The following is an 18695-nucleotide window of genomic DNA, read 5'->3' as shown; positions in this document are numbered from 1 at the left end:
TCCCTGGGCTTCGGGGGCTCGGAACTTCATAAAATCACAATTCCCCACAGGGGACCCCTGAAACAGTGCTGTCACTCTCCCGGGGGACAGATGAGCGAGGCAGGAAGGTGTCGAGTAGGGAAGGAAAGGCAGCGGGGTAGAGGACCGGGTCCCACTCTCCCATTACTTTGTGGGTGACTAGGTAAAGCCTTGCTTCCCTGAGCCTCAGTTTCCCCACCTGTAAGCAGCGATCAAAACCGTCGGCCACACACAGGGCTGACGTGCCCGTGGAAAGGCCCAGGCCCCACTGAACGAGGTGGAGAGGGCTGCGGGAGCTGCAGGGGAGAGGGAGGGAGCCTGTCTCTTCCCTGTCCTGTGAGATGACCTCCAGGCTCCCAGGTCAGGCCCGGGGACAGACATTTGCGAGCGGGGGATACACCTGCCCGAACTCACCAGGATCGTGTGCCCCCCTGCACACCCCCCCACAGATGCAGGCAGGCATCTGTGTCAGCGTGTGTGGTCATCAGCCGTCTAGCCAAGCCAGCAGTGGGGATACGAGCCATCTATCGTTGCCACAGTACTCTTGTCTGACCCTTGGATGCCGCCGACCTCAGGCACGCAGGGACGAGCTGAAGGTTCATGAGACACCAGAGAGGAAGCTCACCCAGACCTCAGCTCCCTGTGCTGGACCCCGGAGCGCTGCTGCACGGTTGCTGGGACCAGCAAGGACGAACCGAGGTGCTGGCATGAGCGCGGACCCGAGGAGGCAGCAGGACTAGCAACATAAAGCTACCCGGGGCCATTCAGAGGAGGCCAAAGTCACCAGCAGCCGGTCCCCTCTGTGTGCTGAGGCAGGCTAGGATGGACGGGGTGCTCATGCCTGAGGGGGTGCAGGGAGCCGAAAAGGTGGCACCACAGTGTGGTGCATGAACTCGGGCTCCCTCCCGGCTTTCAGAGCAGCAGGGGCAGGGCTGGCAGGGCTCTGTCCCTTGGCATGGGGGTTACCTACCCAAGGACCAGCCTATGTCCAGGAGCCACTTAACACCTTGTTGAAACCAGAGCCTTCCCGTTGCCAGGCTCAGGCACAGCTCAGATACGCAGGAGGCAGGAGGCAAGCTCAAGTCTGGACCAGCTGAGCCCGGGAGGCATGGACGGCAAGGGCCCAGGCAGCCTCCAGCTCCCCGACGCCATCAGACCAGGCTGACGGCTCTATGCCCAGGACGGTGGCATGGCCCCTCTCTCCTTGTCCCCAGAAGAGGTGGTTTAGGTTGAAGAGCTCAGAGGAAGGTGTGGCTGCCACCTGCCTCCAGGCTCGGCTCCTCTGTAAGCTCTGAAGCCTGGTCCAGGCAAGGAGACCCGGGGGAATGGACAGGCCTAGAGGTGTCCCCGGAGTTCCCTGTCCCATGTCCACCTGGAGGGCTGGCAGGGCCCCTCTCCTGCGTGCTTAGCTCCAGGCCACCCCTCACGTCACAGGTGCTGTCTGCTTGTCACTGATGGGAGCCGTGGCTGCTCAGAGACGGACCCGGGCCACACTCCAGGTGCCCCTGGACCCAGGCATTCTGACTTCTGTTCTTTTCCGCAGGCTAATCTTCCAGGCTGGCCACTTGCTCCCACCTCACAGCAGCCCCTGTCCCTTCCGCCACTGAGGTCTGGGCCATGACGTTCTAGCATGCCTTAAAAGCAGGGACTCTCGGGGAGCCTGGTGTGTAGATTCCAGACTGGAAAAGGAGGTTCTCCAAGAACAGACACCCTACGCCCAGCCTGTGGCTCAGCTCCCCAGGCTGTGTGCTAAATCACCCCAACTGGGCCTCAGTGCTTCCATCTGAAAAATGGGGACAATGCACTGACACACAAGGAAATGCCCAGCATGTGAGCAACGACTGCATCTATGCCATGTTCTCTGGGCGGAGGCAGCTCACGTGACCCTCTGAATCAGATATGGCTTCTGTAAGAGGAGATGCTAACTTCCGCCAGCGTCTTGGGACAACGCCGTGTGCCTGGCCCTGGGCCTCGGACAGGACGCCCACACTGTCTACACCCACTCCCGTGCGCTTCCTGCTGCTGGGCAGGAGCTAGCCTGAGGGGGGACGGCAGGGTGGAGGTGCCCTTCGGGTGGAGGGATGCCAGCGAGCAGTGCTGCACCTGCCCGTCCCTGCTGAGGGTGGCCCTAGGTGCCCAGTGGTAGCACTGGGGCCTGCTGCTCCTCCCACACCATCTGCAGGTGCCTGTCTTCTGGACGGCCCCCAGCCCAGCCAAAACACTCCCCGTAAGCCACTTCCCTGCTGGAGACCAAACAGCATTGTTAGCAGGGTGCTTTCCTACCTTTAATTGGGGATACAAAAGGCACCTCTCCCAGTACAAGAAGATAGATCCACAGGTGGGCGGGCCCCGGGCCCGGTGGAGCCCCACCCGGGAGGAACAGCAGAAGGACGGAGGAAAAGGCAGTAGAGTCGTGGGGGTCACGGGTGCTCCGGGCGGCCCTGGAAGCCTCCCCTTTCCGGCCTGAGGAGTCTCACCCCTACCATGTGCAGCTTCGTACCTGGCCGGTGCGGCTCGGCACCCCCTCAGCAGCTGGCCAGAGCTCCATAAGGTAGGTGCCTGGAAATGGCCCAGGGGCTGTGACAGAAGCTTCTGCTGTCTCTAGCCCCAGCCAAGGCCTCAAATGGCAGTGTGGGCACCTGTGGGGATGGGTTCGGGGGGGGATCACCCAGGGCAAGGAGTCACAGCAGGGCAACTGAACTGCTGGCCTGTCACAGGGCCCCCCGATTCTCAGCCAAGTAGTGGTCGGCCTGGGAAGGGAAGGAGGCAGAAAACGGCCGAGATCCCAGCGTGGAACTGACCTGTTACCCTGATTCATCCAGCTGCCTCTCCATAGCCCAGGTAGCGAGGCCCAGCCACAGCTGAGTCAGCCCGGCCTCGAGGAGAGTAGAGGGGTAACAAGTCAGCCTCAGAGCAGCCTTAACACCGAAGGAAGGAAAGAAGCCCCAGCCGAGGGGTGTGGGGGCAGCAGGGGCTCGAGCTGCAGGCACCAGGCCCCACGCTCATAAGGCAAACAGCGTGTCCTCGTCTTTCTTCTCCTGGGTCTTCTTTCGGGGGGCAGTGCCACGAGGGAGCCCCGGGGGCCCCTCGGCCGAGGGGCTGGAGAGGTTGGGCAACCGATCAGCTGCTTTGGCCCTTTCTTCCAGGAACTTGTCAAATTCTAGAGGAACAAGAGAGGGGCTGGGGGTGGGTACTGCAGGGTAGGGGTGGGGGACGGGAGAAGGGGCAGGGCGGGGGCGGGGCCTACTACCTTCGCTGGTGACGCCCTTGGGCTCCTCTGCATCATTCCCCTGAGGAAGCAGAAGGAGGCAGAGGTTAGCCACAGTGGTCCTGGTGGGGCTGGGCAGGCACAGGCTGCTGAACCCGAGTGGGCCAGACTCAGGCTCCAGCTGGGCCCAGGACTGGAACCTCAGTCCCACCCGCTCCTGAGCTGCCGTGGAATGTTGCATGGAGTGCTGAGCCCAGGGTGCAGGGTCCCAGAGGTCCTAGATAAGCAGCGGGTCCTTTCCTTCCAGTGTGTAGAGAGTGGACAGACCTGCCCTTGTGGTGGAAAGGGACCCAGAGACGGAGACCACGCAGGCTAAAGCTGGGGGTGGGGTGCCTTCTGCCACCAACTGACAGGGACCCTTGCCTGACCTCAGGCAGAAACACGGTCTTAGCTGCTGGCAGAAGGCAGCCTCTGGGCCTGGGAGTGCTCAGGCCCTCAGTCTCTGGTGCCCAAAGGTGGGGTGGCAGAGGTGGGGTAAGGAGCCCTGGATGGGAGAGCCAAGGCTGGCTGCCCCTTCCGATCTCTGGGGGCTGTGAGGCTCTGCAGACAGCCTGGGCCCCCGCTACTTCCTGGGCTCAGCACCCCTCATGGCTGCTCCTCAGTCCCCACACCTGGAAGGCGGAGCAGCCGGTGGTTTCTCTCGGACAGGGGGGGGGGTCCCCGGGCTGGGGCAGGCGCAGGGCTTAGTGTGGTCACGGTCACCCATGGACCGTCCCGCCTGCCCTCCAGCTGGCTGAGGTTCCCAGGGACCCACTGTGGCGACAAGCTCATGAGAGGGTCCGCTCCAGCAGCCGTGAGGTGCTGGGCCCAAGACCTCCTCTAAAGGGAGAGCCCAAAAGAGGGTGGTCGGAGGCGTCCCACACTGGTGCTCCCTCCTCACCAGCTGCTCACCCTGCACCTGTGACAGTCACCTCCCCACAAGAAAAAAAGGGAGCACGCTGTCAGGTGTGCGAGGAAGGCGCTTGACCTTTGTTTCTGGGCTGGGCGGGCCCCTGCTTACCACGTCAGTGGACAGCCACTGCTCGATGTCCTCCATGAGGCAGGCCTGGGTGACAGGGATCTGGAAGGAAGGGGACCGGGTAAGGCAGTGAGGAGCAGAGCCCTGGGTGCCACGATGGAAGGCCCTGGCAGTTTGGGCCCCCCTGGCTGGCCGGCCTAGAGCAGTCACCCCCACCCTCATGCCTCCTTACGAGATGGGCCACACACGGCCCACACCCTTCTGGGGAGGCCGAGAGCCTCGTCTCCCCTCCAACGTGGCTCCTGCCCAGCTGCCCGGGACCCACAGTTCTGCCCGCGGTGCCGGGCTGCGGGCAAGGGGGACACAGGGACACTAAGCTAGGTGGGGAGCGGGGGCTTTGAACAGCCAGTGCCCGGGCGTGAGCAGGGAACAGATCACCCTGTGGCCACATGCCAAGGGTGCTGCGGAGGTGCCGGGCCGGAGGGCGGGCGGGCTGCCGTCAGAGCAGGGCCTTAGCTGTTAAGGAGCATCCGACGGAAGGGTATTTGAAGCCCGGGGAGGGGCCGGCCGTCAGGGCTGGGGTAGGGAATGTTTGCGGGCCAGGGGCAGCCAGCCTCCCGCTCCCAGGCCCTCTGTGCAGACTCAGAGCTCATGCTGGCCGGGGCATGGAAGTGCTGAGGCGGCTAGGCCGGTGCACTCAGGGGCTCACAGGCTACCTACAGGACCGGTGGCTCTGTGCCGCAAACACATGGGTTTTGCCACAAAGGCTCCTGCACAGGGGCTGCGGCTTCCTTCTATGGTGTGATGACCCAGTGGGTGGTCTGGGGACAGAGTCCGAGACTGCAGTCTGGCTCGGCTCTTACTATGGGGCGGCTTGGCCGGGTTACTTCCCTGACCTGGCCTCCCCCCTCAGTAGAGAAGGCGACGCGGTACCTACCGTCCAGACTGCTGTGGGGACAAAACGAGGGGATGGAGAGGAGGACTCTGGCACAGACAAGGTGCTCGAGAAGCGCTAGTTACTATCTGGCACAGACAAGGTGCTCGAGAAGTGCTAGTTACTATTTAGCTACTTTAGCGAAGACAGGGAGTGACAGTCTTTCTCCAGCCAAGCCAGTTCTGTCCCCAAGCTCTGTCCCCAGCACCCGAGGACCCCAGGGGCAGCAGGAGAGCCCAGCGCGGAGCAGGAGCCCACTTCCCAGCGGCGGCAGCGGCACGTGCTCTGGGCTGCCCACACCAGCTCCCTCGCCCACTCAGCCCTGTGCGGGCACACGGCCCACAGCCAGCAAGCCCCCGTCACCTCCCAGGTGCCAGATGGGTCACCTGGGCCTGGCTTCCGAGTCAGGAGCCAGAAGTGGGCACCGAGGGGCCGTGGAAGCAGGAGCAGAGGGGGCGGGACCGTGCTGATGCTGGGTGGGGGACACCCACAGCTCCCCTTGTTCTTCTCTGTGTCTAATGGCGCCACCCCCTCCGACAGCACCACTAGGTGGGACCCCTGCCAGTGGCAGCCTCCGCGCTCTGTGTCACCGGCCTGGCCTCTCCTCACCATGCCTTGTCTCACCATCCAATCACTGAGGCTCTTCTCACCGCTGCCTCCCATCTGGGTGAGAGAAGGTCAGGCTGAGTGTGGAGAGAAGGGGGGGCCGGGCCCCGGTGTGCCCGCAGCCCTCTCCAGCGTGGAGGCCTCTCTCAGGTCGGCAGGCCGCTGACTGCCTTCGGAGGCTGTGTGTGTGTGTACGGGTGTGTGCACGCACACGTGTATGCACACTTGTGCAGATACTGGTGCCATGGCGCCGGGTGGGAGAGGGGACAGGAAGCAGCAGAGGGTGTCTCACCGTGGGGTGAACCACAGCGGCCCTGGAACCCCAGAGTCTTGAATATGCTGGACAAAGCTCCTTCCTTTCCAGAATGATCTTGGGGGGGGGCGGCGAGCAAGCCCAGAATGGCGGAGTGGGCACTGTCAGCCAGTCTGCTGGCTGGGCAGAGATGCCGATGGGTGCGCCAGATCAGAATGCTGGCTTACCCAGTGCCCTTGTGTTTATCGATGGGCCAAAAGGACTCCTGAGGACCCAGAGGGGACTGGCAGCAGAGAGAGGCTGGAGTCCCGCTTCTCGGAGCTGGGACGGACCAGCCCAGTACCCATGGTGGTGGGGCTGGTGAAGCCCAGCAGCAAACCCTGGCTGCCCCCGCCCCCCTTCCCAGCTGGCACTAGGCTCCCTTCTGTGCTCTGCTGCTTGGAGTAATGGCCAGACAGTTCAGTGGGAGAAGGCCCACCCGCACCCAGCCAGACGTACCCGGCTCGGGAGCAGGAGTCTACGGACACTTTCAGCAACATCGCACCCTGATCTGATAGAAGCTGCTCAAATCTCTCGAGCAATAAGAGAGGAATAAGCAATCATTTAGCAGCTTCTGCTCTCCTGCAAGTAGAGGTGGGTGTAGGTTTCCTCCTCGTGGCTAGCCGCGGGCGGCACAGGAGCCGGGAGATCCGGGCTCCAGCCCTCGTCATGCCCCTGACACGTGTGCCTCTGGGCGAGTGACACCTGTCTCAGGGCAGCAGCTCCTTCTGCTGCAAAAGGAAGGAACTGGCTATGGAGCTCGCCTCTGTGCGTGAGAGGCCAGGTGGCCCGAGAGGGAAGAGCTTCCGGCAGGCCTCCCGAGTGTTTGGATGCATCTGGATGCCAGGAGCCAGATCTGCTGGAGTGCTCACCTCTGTTCCTTGGGACTCTGCAGGCCATCTGGGGCCCTGACTACCAGCACCGGCTATGGAGCCAGAAAGACCAACGGCTGTGAGATCTCGCCCTGCTAAGCCTTGGTTTTCTCATCTGTAGGTGGAGGTAACCACCCAGCAGTGCTGGCAAGACCAAACACCTATGCGTCAGGTGCCACGCTAGAAATGTTACACCTGCTGCCTCCCTTGGCTGTTTCTGGATATCTGTTTCCTCATCTGTCAAAGGGGATAACAATATGCCCTACAGGTCTGGGTGAGGACTCAAAAAGGGGGACCCAGAGGCTCTGGCACAGGGCACAGATCCGACAGACGACTCTCACAAAGGAAAATCACGGGAGGCTCTGAGACATGGGTGTGAATGCGCTCTGCTTGGCGCCTGGCCGCACAGTGGGCACGGGAGGCATGTGACGCTCTAGCTGCTCCCGCCTTCACAGCATGCCGTGCCTCGCTCTGCTCTGACCTGGGAAGGCCCCCTGGGATGTTGGGGACGCCTCTGGGGAGTCTCTGTGACACTCCATCCACTGGCATATGGGGCAGCTTCTGCCTCCTAGCTGCTCTCCCAGCTTCCACGCTGGATCCTTCTAAAATGGACAGATACATCTTCCCCTCTGCTCAAGACTGACCATGGCCTCCACCTCACACAGTGCTTCTGGCTGCCCGAGGCCCATATACATCTTCCCCTCTGCTCAAGACTGACCATGGCCTCCACCTCACACAGTGCTTCTGGCTGCCCGAGGCCCTCCCGTTCCCGCTGCCCCTCCGGCTCAATCTGCCGGCTCCCAGTCCCACCCTGGACTCAGAGGCCTGTGCCATCCGGGCCCTCTCCTCTGCCAACCCTTCGCTGCCCCTGCCCCTCCGACCCCTGGGCCCTGCCATTTCTAGCTGCCTCCCAAGGAGCTACTCTGTCCGCTAATTGGAAGAGGAACTCTTGCCACCCCAAAGGCATCCAGAGACAAATTCAAAGGGACGAGAACTGGCCTTTGAGTTCCTGCCTAGTGGGCGGGGTCACCCAGAGCGCCCTCCGTCCCTGGCACGCGGCTGTTGCTCTGTGCACGGCCAAGCCCTGTGCTGGAACGAAAATGGTGCCCCTGAGTGCCGCCCCCCAACCCGCAGTTTTAGGTTCTGTTCTCTCTAGAGAGGCGGCGAGGCAGGATGCTGACAGAGCTACGATGCTGTCAAGCACCTTACACGCTCCCAATCACACATCTCTCGCTGTGCAGGTTAGCTGCGTGCCTTGGGACGCACAGCCGGGAAGCCGTGGCACTGGCATGAGAACCCAGGCTGGGGGAGTCCAGCTCCCCGGCTCAGACTCACGTCTGTCCGAGTCCTTGCTCTAAGCCTTCCCTGCTGGGTGAACTTGGGCAGATGACTTGACCTCTCGGGAGTGCTGCCTCAGCTGAGCCGGGAATTACCACCTGAGTGGCAAACAGCCCAGCACACGGCGGGGACTGGTGGGCACTGGTCTTCCTTCCGGACAACATAGCAACAGGACACTCTGCTTACCGCTCCAGTGTTCTGCTGCCGGGCATCCAGGGCTCCGGCCAGGCCATCTGTTGCTTGGGGGGCTTCGTATTTCACCCTGAAACACAGAGGTCACCATCGCCATGAGTGCGGCCCTTGCTGCATCAGGCATGATGGGACGCAGGGGTGGGTGGGGATGAGCTGGACTCACATCCTGGGTGGACCTGGGTCACGGCCGAGTAGAAAGCGGCTCAGACCCCAGGGAGGGCTCGGACTCTGCAGGCCCGCCTAGGCAGGGTAGACCTGGGCTCAGATAGAAATAGTGCCTGTGCCCCCATGCCCATGGAGAATTCCTACCTCCAGACCCTTCTTGGAGCAGCTTCTACTTTGCAGTGTAATAAATTGTGGTTCTGTATAAGGCTGCCTTGGATGGGGAGTTCCCTTCTGCTGCTGAAACAGCTGTGTAGACAGCTGGGTGGGGCAACAGCCCTCATGGCTTCCTGGACTGGCCCTGCCTGGGGAACACCAGCCAGCCGAGTGGGCACAGAAGGCACCCAGCAGCTGTCTGCTGTGTCTGTCTCAGGTGGAGCCAGAGGGGGACTCAGCCCCGACTCTGGGGAAGAGCGGTTCTCCCTCTGAAGCATCCGCCAAAGGATGGGAGGCCTCGGCACCGGCCTGGTCCGATTTGGAGAAAAAGAAGTGCCCAGCACAATCATTGTCACAGGGGGAAAGCCCTGCATTTAGGGCTGGGCCAGGCTGAGGCTTCAGGAACCGGGACCCCATCGAATGAAACCCTTGCAATGTCAAATGGCCTTCCTGGGACCAGGGGGTGACAGGCACGCCACAGGGCCTCTTGAATAAGACCCTCCAGTTCCCAGGCAGCCATTTGACGGCACTGCCATCCACTCCCTCCAGCAGGATCAGACGTTAGCCAGGAGAGTGCCATCGTTAGCCGGCACGTCCCCCGGTGACGTGGCTCCCGTCCCCCGGGGGGCTGGGGGTGATCTGCAGGGCTGAGCGGGAGCCGACCAGAAAGTCGGGGTGGAGGGTGGTGCGCTCAGGCCCTTCTTGGGCTAAACCTGGGCAGTGAGAGCTGGTGAGGAGGAAGTGATGGCTGAGACCAGGTTGTGTGTCCAAGTAGCCCTGTCTCTCTCCCTCTAAGACACAGCTGGTGCCACACTGTGGAAAAAGCCAGAATGAGGCAGGTCCAGCCCTAGGAACATACAGAAACCGATACTTATCTTCACTCAAAAGAACTAGATGTTCTTTCCTAATTATGTCCTCTGTGTTTGTGTCTCTCCAACCTACCTGGCCCTGCTGACGAAGCCTGGCTATCCCTGGGGCCAGGCACAGGTTAGAGGGAAGGAGGAGCTAGGGGACGCCTGCGTGGCTCAGCTGGTTAAGCGTCTGCCTTCAGCTCAGGTCATGATCTCAGGGTCCTGCTTTGGGCCCCCTGCTCAGCCAGGAGCCTGCTTCTCACTCTGCCCTCCCCCTGTTTGTGTTCTGTCAAGTAAATAAATAGAATCTTAAAAATAAAAAAAAAAGAAAAAAAGGCAAGAGGAGCCAGGGAGGCAGAGGTGTGGGCCAGACACCAGGTGGGCAGAAAAACTCTTAGAGGATTCAAGAGCCCCGGATGACAGGGCGAGAAGTGGAGTCCAGAGGCGAGTCAGGGCTAGAAGATCCAGCGGGGGCCGAAGGAAGGGTCTCCCAAGCAAAACGAAAGAAAGAGGAACCCGATGCTAGTGCACTCTCCTCCCCGTGTGCTGCCTTCTGTTGTGATGGAAACCAGTCCCCAGACCATGACCGAGAAGGTACTGGATATGCCCTCCCCACAGCATCTCATGCTCTCCCCATCTCAGAGCCTTCGCACACACTGTTCCTATAGCCTGAAACGGCCTTCCAGCCTCTCATCCCTGAGGTCCAGCCCTGAGCACCCTCCGTAGAGCCACCAGCCACCACGCGTGCGTCCATAGCCCCTGGCACACCCCTACAGGATAGTGGTTAGCACCGCATGGCAGTGCTCTGTGCACCTTACTCCCTGCGAGACGGTGGGCTCTGGGCAGCAGGCGCCGGCCGGGTGTGCTTTCCTCTGCCCCCCATGGCTCTGCTCCCTAGGAGCGATGGTGCAACAGCAGGCCTCAGCCAGGCCAAGTGCCAGGGGCTCTCCGGCACGGCCCATGTGCTGCCCATTGGGGCCTGGTGGGCGGGGCCACCCTCCTGGGTGCAAGTCCCACTGGACTCATTAGCTTCCACATGCACAGCGGCCTCGCGGTGCCCCAAGCTCCATGGCAACCATGAGCTGCTAGTCCCTGAGCACCGGAGACTGGGTGTGCAGACCGTCTAGACTAAAGACACGGCTCAGAGCTTGGGCCGCCTCCAGTCAGCGGGCCGGGCTGAGCCACCCCATGGAGCCAGGCTGGCTGCCCCCTATCAGATCGGACATGGACGGGGTGTGGGTCGGGCATCCCTGGGCCCTGGGAGGCTCACTGACAGTTCCCAAAGACAGGGCACAGTGGGGAGGCCAGAGGCCATTCAAATGACTGGGATGACCACTGGGGAGCTAGGGGCAACTGCTGCAGGGATCCCTTAATCCAGAACTTTTCTTGGTTGTAAATCCTGGCTGTAAATCCACAGCTCAGTCCTGGGTCCTGAGCCAAGGACTGAGAACACCCAACAAGCGGCTTCCCCTGACGAGACTGTATGGGGCCAGGCTGGTGCAGTGGAGGCAAGGGGCTGGCCTTGGCTGCTGAAAGCACCTCCCTGCAAACACTGTCGCCAGGAAAGGACAGAACTCCAGCTCTGGTGCAGAGGAGTCTGACCCAAGTGGAGCAACAGGGACTCTGGGGCAAAGTCAAGAGTAGCTAGGGATCATGAGAAAGAAGGAGACAAGGCCCTGAGGTTTTACTGGGGATCCTCCCTGCTCGCTCTGGAGGGCTTGGGGTGTGGCCTACAGTGTAGTGGGGAGGGGGGTTGGGCTGGAGATGGTTTGGGAACCAGAGACCCTGGGTTCACAGGAGGTTGTCGCATATCAACAGGCTGACTTGGGGCAAATGACCCAGCCCCTTAGTGCTTTGGCTTTTTCCTCTGATCAGATTAGGTAAGATTCTGGCACACAGCTCTTCATCAAACCACAGGGGGCCTTTCCCCCACCCAGGCCTGCCTGTGGGGCATGAAGTCGGGCACTAGGCTGTCTGGGCCCACGAGGGACTGATCCAGGGGAGAGGAACTCTGCCATCCTGAGGGTGTATAGGCAGGGGGCTGTGTGCCCTTCCACGTGGCATGCCAAACAACAGGGTTCAGGGGCCCAGAGAGGGGGCAGCCCAAACTGCGGGGGACAGGGTAGGGCTGGGCCACTCACTCTTTCCGTTGGTCAGCCAGAGAGCTGCCCCGGGTCAGAGCAAACATGTCGAACTCGCCTTCCAGTTGGCCAGAGGCTTCCAGAGACTGCAGGCCGGCCCTCACGCTGCTGGAGCCCAGGTCTGCAGGGACAGAAAGGTACATGAAGGGCCTGCCACCTGTTCCCGCGCACTGAGCAGTGGCCGAGCTGCCAGGCCCAGGGAGGACTCTGGAGAAGCAGCGGGGGTCGGGAGGTGGGAGGACAGTGGGGACAGTGCGGGAGGAGGAGGAGGCAGGCCAGCTGTTGGCTCAAGGACTGTGGGCACGTGACTTCCTCTCCCGCAGGTGGAGACACAGGCCCCCGTCCAGGGCGGCTGTGCCGAGAGCAGGCAAATGCTGCCCGGCGCGCGTCTGGTGTAGGACGTGGCTGAGCGGGGGGCGAGCGATCAGACGTGGGGCCGAGTTCTCACCCAGCCTAGCAGCAGTGGTTCAGAGGGGGCTCTTGATCCCTTCCTCGGGCCTGGCACAAGCAGGCAGCCAGCAGCAGGGAGACTGATCGCAGCTGGTGTCTCGGGGCGGGCACCCTGGGCCTGGCACTGGTCTGGGCCCCCTTCATGCATGTGCTCATGACCCAGTCCTCACGGCGACCTGCGAGGAGGGGCCCACTCCTGCCCGTGACACAGGAGCGAAGGGGGGTGGGACGTTCAGGCAACTAGCCTAAGCTTGCCCGGATGGCTCCAGTCACAGAGAATTCAGTGTTGAGGGGCGACCATGGAGCACTGGACTTCTGAAGTCCGTGGGCGATTAGGAACTGGGGGCTGTGAGAGCCCCACGTGATCGTTCCTGGGTACCCAACCTCGCAGTGGGGTTCAGCTCAGCAAGGTGAGGTCTGGGCTGACGTTCTGCTGCTGGCACTCCAGCTCCAACAGTTTAACAGGAAAGCACCCCCAAACTACAGGGGTGCCCCCAGCACCATAACGTGCCCTCAGCCTGCACCCCCACATGGCACTTACTCATTCCCGCGAGCTGGGATGAGAGGCTGCTGGTGACCGCCTGGTCAGGGCCCATGTCGATCAGGTCAGCCGCCGCCTCGGCCTCTTGCGGGGCCTGAGGAGAAGGGAAAGGCCACCGTTGCTCGAGGATGTGCCATGAGGGCCCCAGAATCTACGACTAGGACTCCGGGAGTCAGCCCCACTCTGCCTCAAGCCAGGCTGCAGCCCCTGGGAGGTTGGGAAGACCCTAGGGCATCAGCAGAGCCTTAGCTACCTTAAAGGAATAGTGACACAAAAAGGGAGAAGGGGACTTCTCTCGGGGCCTGGCTAAGAAGGCACAGCCCAGGCAGGATGTCTGGGGACAGAGGTGAGCACAGCCCTCCTCCTCCTTCCCATGAACACGGGTGTGATCCGGTCCCAGAAAAACGCCTTTACCTTGCCGGTCTGGCCTGTTCGGAACCGTTCAAACCTACAAAGACAGAAACAAGCCGGGTCAGGGAGACGGGCCCCTCGGCACAGCCCAGGCAGAGCTCTTCACGCTGCCGGCCTCCAAAGCCATGGCAGTGAGCCACGATTAGGGCGACAGATCTAATTTATGCCTGCTGCCCCTGGGGAACTGTTAACAGTGCCCCTTGTTCACTTGCCAGGCTGCCCCAACTTGAATGATCAATTATCTGGCCACTTGTCATGACCAGCAGTAAAAGAACGGATAGAAATAGGCTAGAACAGAGCGGAAAACGGGGACGCACAGCACGAGGCAAAGCTAAGTGCTGTTTTATCAGTTGTGTTGGGTGATTTGCTTACACACTTGTGTGCACCTGTCAGTGGCTCTCTGAAGTGCTGTCAGAAGGCATGCACCTTGTATGTGGCTTCCTGGAGCCACTGGGACTGGCCTTCGACTAGCCCCTGGGCTGCTGAGGAGCTGGAGAAGGCTGTGGTCGGCTAAGGCCTGGCCATGTCACTTACTGAGTCATTTCTGAACCTCAGCCTCCTTGTCGATTACCAGGCGGTGACAGCCGGACCTGCCTCCCGATGGGAGGACCCACAAAGACCCTGACTGTGAGTAGGACAGTGAACTAGGAGGCAGAAGGCATGTGTCAGGCCTGTGGCTGTCAGGGGTCCTAGTCATCCCCAGATTGGGCCCTACACCCCAAAATGGCAGAAAGTGACTCTTCTATTCCACTAGGCCAGGAGGCAGGAAGGGCCAGGCAGATGTGGCCCAGAGCAGCCAGCCCCCCTTCCCCTACTCTCATCTGACTCAGAATCACTCGGGTCTGCTACTGCAGAAAAAAGGGAAAAAAACAAAGGCTGGAGAAGGCCGGATCACTGTCTTGACCAGACAGACACCCCTGTTTGCTAAGTGCTTACAGGTATCACCGCGCGGACTCTCAGTCACCCCACGGGGCAGATACAGACAGCCTGGCACCCCTTCTCCCTTCTTTGGTAAGAGCACCCAAGTGCCCTCTGGGGATGTTCTTCTCCCATTTCCTGGGGTCTGGGTGCAACTGCCCGCGAGGGGCCCTCTTTCCTTCACCAACTGTCAGGTACAACAAAGTGAAGCAAATCCGTTTCTCCTGGAGAGCGGACTCTTGAACAGAATGATAGAAGTGGACAAGCGTCTGGGGCCCATTTCCTGATGGCCACACCCTGGGGACATGGTCCGGGAGTTTCTGCCCCGAGACCTCCAAGCCACCCTGGATCTCTCTTTCCTGCTCTGAGGGCAGGACTCGCTGTCTGACTCTTCTCCGGATTCTGCAAGCTCTCCTGTCCATAAAGGATATTGCCCTCCTAAACTCTCTTCCTGCCTAAGTATGTTTGTGTGGTGTGCGAAGAGTCCAAGAGCCACAGTTAAGTCACCGGCCCATAGCCCCAGAGCCAGGCAGCGGCTGAGCGAGCTGGGACAGAGCAGCCCCCATGCAAGGACGTGGTGGCAGGGCACGCTGTGGTGAGGAGAGGACAGGTGGCCGGCAGGCTGCGTGACTCTCAGGCCCACCAGGGAAGAGGGGAGGTCAGACCAGTGGAAGGGAAGCCAGGGGAGGGAGTGGGCTGGGGCAGCTAGTCAGAGGCAGGGGAGGTGGTGGGCTACCGTTCGTGGCGCAGGAACACGTTGTTGAGGTTGTCGTTGACGATGAGCAGCTCCTCGGTGAGCTGCTCGTTAGCGATTCGGGGGATGAGCTCCAGGACCCGCTGCTGCATGGCTCGGCATGTCCGGTTGAGCTCCTGCGGAGGGAGGAGGAAAGATGGCCACGGCCCCCGGGCCCAGAGGGAGGCAGTCACTGGGGGCCAGGCTCCAGCCTCTGTGCCATCTCAGATGACGGAGGGGCTTCCAAACCGGACTCCAAGCTCCGCAGGATGGACAGCCGTCGGGGTTCCACAGACACCCTCTGGATCCTACCTTCAAGGTCCTACACCAACACTGAGCACATGGGAGACAAGCCACTCAAGAGATCATGCAGCTGGTTTAGCTTGGCTGCGCGCAGGCCTTCCCACGCTGCCTTTGCTCAGGTGAAAGCCAACAGCGCCAGCGGTCTGCGGAACACGCCGCAACGTCTCCGGGTGACTGGGATCTTTTCGTAACCAAAACATAAAAAAACCTGAACCAGGTCTCTCCAGCTGTTAACTGCAAACCCTGATTTGGTATTTTCCTTCATTTTTAAAAAAGATTTTATTTATTGGAGACCGAGCTAGAGAGAGCGAGAACATGCAAGTACGAGCGTGCCGGTGCCAGAGCACGAGCTACAGGGAGGGGCCGAGGGAAGACAGAGAAGCAGGTTCCCCGAGAAGCTTGGAGCCCTAAATGGGGCTCGATCGCAGGATCCTGAGATCACAACCTGAGCCGAAGGCAGACGCTTAACTGACTGAGCCACCCAGGTGCCCCTTCCCTAATTTCTTTTCAAATACTTTTTACTTTGGAATAGTTTTAGATTTGCAGGAAAGTTGCCAAGACGGTAGAGTTCTGGTAAACCCTTCACTCAGCTTCTCCGTGTGGCATCTGTCAAGACGAAGAAGTTAACACAGACCCAAGCTACGAACTAAACTCCAGAGTTTCTTCAGGCTCGCTGTTCTCCCGCTAATGTCCTTCTGCTCCAGGATCTCATACTGCACTTAGTTGCCATGTCACTGACTGACTTTTAGTCAGTAAATTATATATTTAAACTCCTTTTGGAAAGAGAAAAATACTAAAAGCCACAGCAGTGTAAGTTTTTCATTTGTAAGACGGACTCTTTCTTCAGGTACCAGTCACTAGGCGGGCAGGTGTCTGAGTCACGGTCTGCAGGGGCAAACAGTCGTGACTTTTCTCCTGCGGGCACCGTGAACACCAGACACTGCCCCACACTGACTCTGGTTCTCTTCTGGACCCTGCTACCCACCCCCTCCTAGAATTTCCTCATCTGCCTTTATCATGGCACAGGGCGGGCCCAAGTGACTTTCAACACCCTGTGGGTCTCCCTTCTCTTCCTCCTGCCACTGAGCACGCTTGTGGCTTTGTTCCTACTTCCTACCTCAACACCCCCCTTCCCTCGCCCGAAGAGCAGACGAGCAGCAGCTGGAGCCAGGCTCCTAGATTCAAATTCCAGCTCTGCTGCTTACCAGCCACGTGACTCTGGGCACATTACATGCTCTCTCTTCGCCTCAGTCTGCTGATCTAGAAAATGGGGTAACGACAGTACCTGCCTCTTGTGGGGTGTGGGGATGTACGGCAAGTGTCCACATCAGAGCCCAGCATACCCAAGGGCTCACTACTTGTGCGCTGTCACCATGAAAACCAAATCACTCCCACCTGGTGACTCCAGGGCCTTGGGGTCCCAAACCTTTCTTGGTACCTCTAGGAACTGACCTCCACAGGTAGGGTAGGGCCTTTGGTGGTCCCCAGCTGGGGATGGGGCTGTGGGAATATCGTGGGACACACGGAGTGAAAACCCACAGCTCCCACCGGCCCCGGGGCCTGAGACCAGCTGCCTTCTCCTCCCAAAGCCGGAGCTGCTGCCCCGCCGGCCTGCTAAGCTCTGTACTCTGAAAGGGGGAAATGAGAACAACCCTACGGATGAGGAAACTGAGGCAAGAGGAGCTATTCTGTTCAAACCAGAAAATGCTAGAGCCCTGAGTTCCAGTGGGAGGGAGTCCAACGTCCCTGGTTTCAACCTCTCACACTGTGACCACGGAGTTCCCATAAGCTGTGAAAACTGCAGTGGAGCTGGGGGAGAAATGCGCGCGGGCGGATTTCCTGGTTTCCCTCAGGAAAACCTGGGGGCGGCCAGCTGCCTGCTCACCTGCAGCAGCTCCAGGTCTGCCGGCTCCGCCTGGGTGGGCACCAGCTCCGTCAGCATCTCCGACATCACCCTCACGTTCCCGCTCACCATCTCGAGCTCGCTGCGCAGCTTGGCGATCTGAAACACACCGGCGGCCCTGGTGAGCTGAGCCAGGGGTCCAGCGCCACCATTGCTATACAGAAGAACCCGGCACCGTGAGCCGGGGCACCTAGAAGAGCCGACCTGCCAGCACACTCCAGGCTCCTTAGCCACAGCCCTGCACTAAAAGGCCTGTGGTGGGCTACCCTCCCCCAACCCCCCAGCCCCAAAGAGGTGCTACCAACCGTTACCATCTCCAAACTGGGAAGCCTGGTTCAGGGAAGGCCCAAAGCAGCAGAGCGAGAGTAAATGCACCACAGAGTAGGGCTGGAGTGCGCCAGCATCTCCTGGGTCCCAGGCAGCAGCTAACAAGGCCCTGGAGGGCAGCTCCCCGCCACGGGGAGAGGGGGGAAGTCAGCAGGCCCTCTTCCCTCCCTGGGGCGACAGGATCTCACTGTCTCCTAGGACGGCAGGAGTTTACTCCCCCATCCTGTCCTGTGAGGACGGGATTCTGTCTTGCTCCTGGCCTGCTTCTCCTGGGCTCTTCCAAGCACCAGTCCCAGTGTCACCACATCCCCCGGGCCTCCCACCTTGAAGATAACAGGGAGATTTAGCACTGGTTCAAAAGATGATAGCTGGTGTTCAGTGATCAAAGGGTTCCAAGGTCTTAGCTTGGGGAATTGGTGTAGAGGAAGCAGCAGAGTCCCCACGCAGGGGAGGGGGTGAAGGGTCTTACGGTGTGGGGCTCTGTGGGGTGCTTGGTTCCCTCAGGAGCACTGCGGACTCTGATGTCCAGGAAGCCATCAGTATGGTGGTTCTCAAATTAATCTGGACAGAGAGCCCTTGGCCATGGAGTACTGCGTGGGTCTAGGACTAGGCGGCCTACGTTCCGAGAAATGCACATGACCTCGCTGATTTCAGGAGTGTCACCATGTAAACTTCCCATGCCTATGAGAATCGCTGCCATTTACTGACCACGTACTAAGTGCCAAGCATTTCACTTTTATTGCTCATTAAACTACCAGTCTTACGAGGCATATATTGTTATCACAGCCTCTACAGGAGAAGAAACAGGGATACAGACACAGGTGGTACACATCCCCTGCAGCTCATGGACACCTTCTGAACCCTGCAAAATGTCTGCTGTCTTCGGCCTGTCTAAGGAACGCTCCCGGTATAAATGAGTGGGAAAGCTACTGACCACAGGCCCCGTGCATCCGGGTCAGATGGGACCTAATTACAGTGGAGTCTGGGAGTGACGTCACTGCATGCCTGAAAGCTTTAACACACCCCAGGAGATAAGAGGGGAGCTGGAAATGAACTGCTACTGAGTTTGGTTTTGCAAGAGTCTTCTGGCACTGGATGTAACCAGTCTTAATCCATGCAGATGCTAGACTTCAGGCAAACTGGTTAAAACCATAACCTGGTAACATAAAATCTGGATCACAGGGTGAGTTTACAGTTTGCATATACCTTTAATTATCTGTCCAGTCGGGAAAATTTTTCTACTAATACCTGTAAGTCTGGGAGGTGATTTTATAACTTGCTTTAAGGTATCAAATACAGAGGCCTTTCTTCAGATAGGCTG

At 60.0% G+C, this 18695-nt stretch overlaps 1 protein-coding gene across 2 annotated transcripts in view; it reads right to left on the bottom strand.

Moving 5' to 3' along the window:
- Positions 1-2937: 2937 nt before the first annotated feature.
- TOM1 (target of myb1 membrane trafficking protein) overlaps positions 2938-18695 on the bottom strand; it is a 41755-nt gene continuing 25997 nt past the window's right edge. The window contains exons 7-16 of one of the 2 annotated variants that reach the window (XM_059186808.1): positions 17030-17146; positions 14845-14978; positions 13194-13227; positions 12780-12873; positions 11789-11909; positions 8473-8548; positions 5788-5841; positions 4287-4346; positions 3269-3308; positions 2938-3178 (exon numbers count right to left, since the gene is read on the bottom strand). In XM_059186808.1, coding sequence (XP_059042791.1) covers positions 3021-3178; positions 3269-3308; positions 4287-4346; positions 5788-5841; positions 8473-8548; positions 11789-11909; positions 12780-12873; positions 13194-13227; positions 14845-14978; positions 17030-17146 — 888 coding nt within the window. In that variant the 3' untranslated portion in view covers positions 2938-3020. The remainder of the gene's footprint in view (positions 3179-3268; positions 3309-4286; positions 4347-5787; positions 5842-8472; positions 8549-11788; positions 11910-12779; positions 12874-13193; positions 13228-14844; positions 14979-17029; positions 17147-18695) is intronic. The other variant, XM_059186809.1, reaches the window with a different exon arrangement.

This window comes from Mustela lutreola, chromosome 8 (assembly GCF_030435805.1).
Source record: "Mustela lutreola isolate mMusLut2 chromosome 8, mMusLut2.pri, whole genome shotgun sequence".
NCBI classification, from domain to species: Eukaryota; Metazoa; Chordata; class Mammalia; order Carnivora; family Mustelidae; genus Mustela; species Mustela lutreola.
Note: the sequence above shows the minus strand (reverse complement) of the source record. Positions and strands in the feature narration are given on the sequence as shown.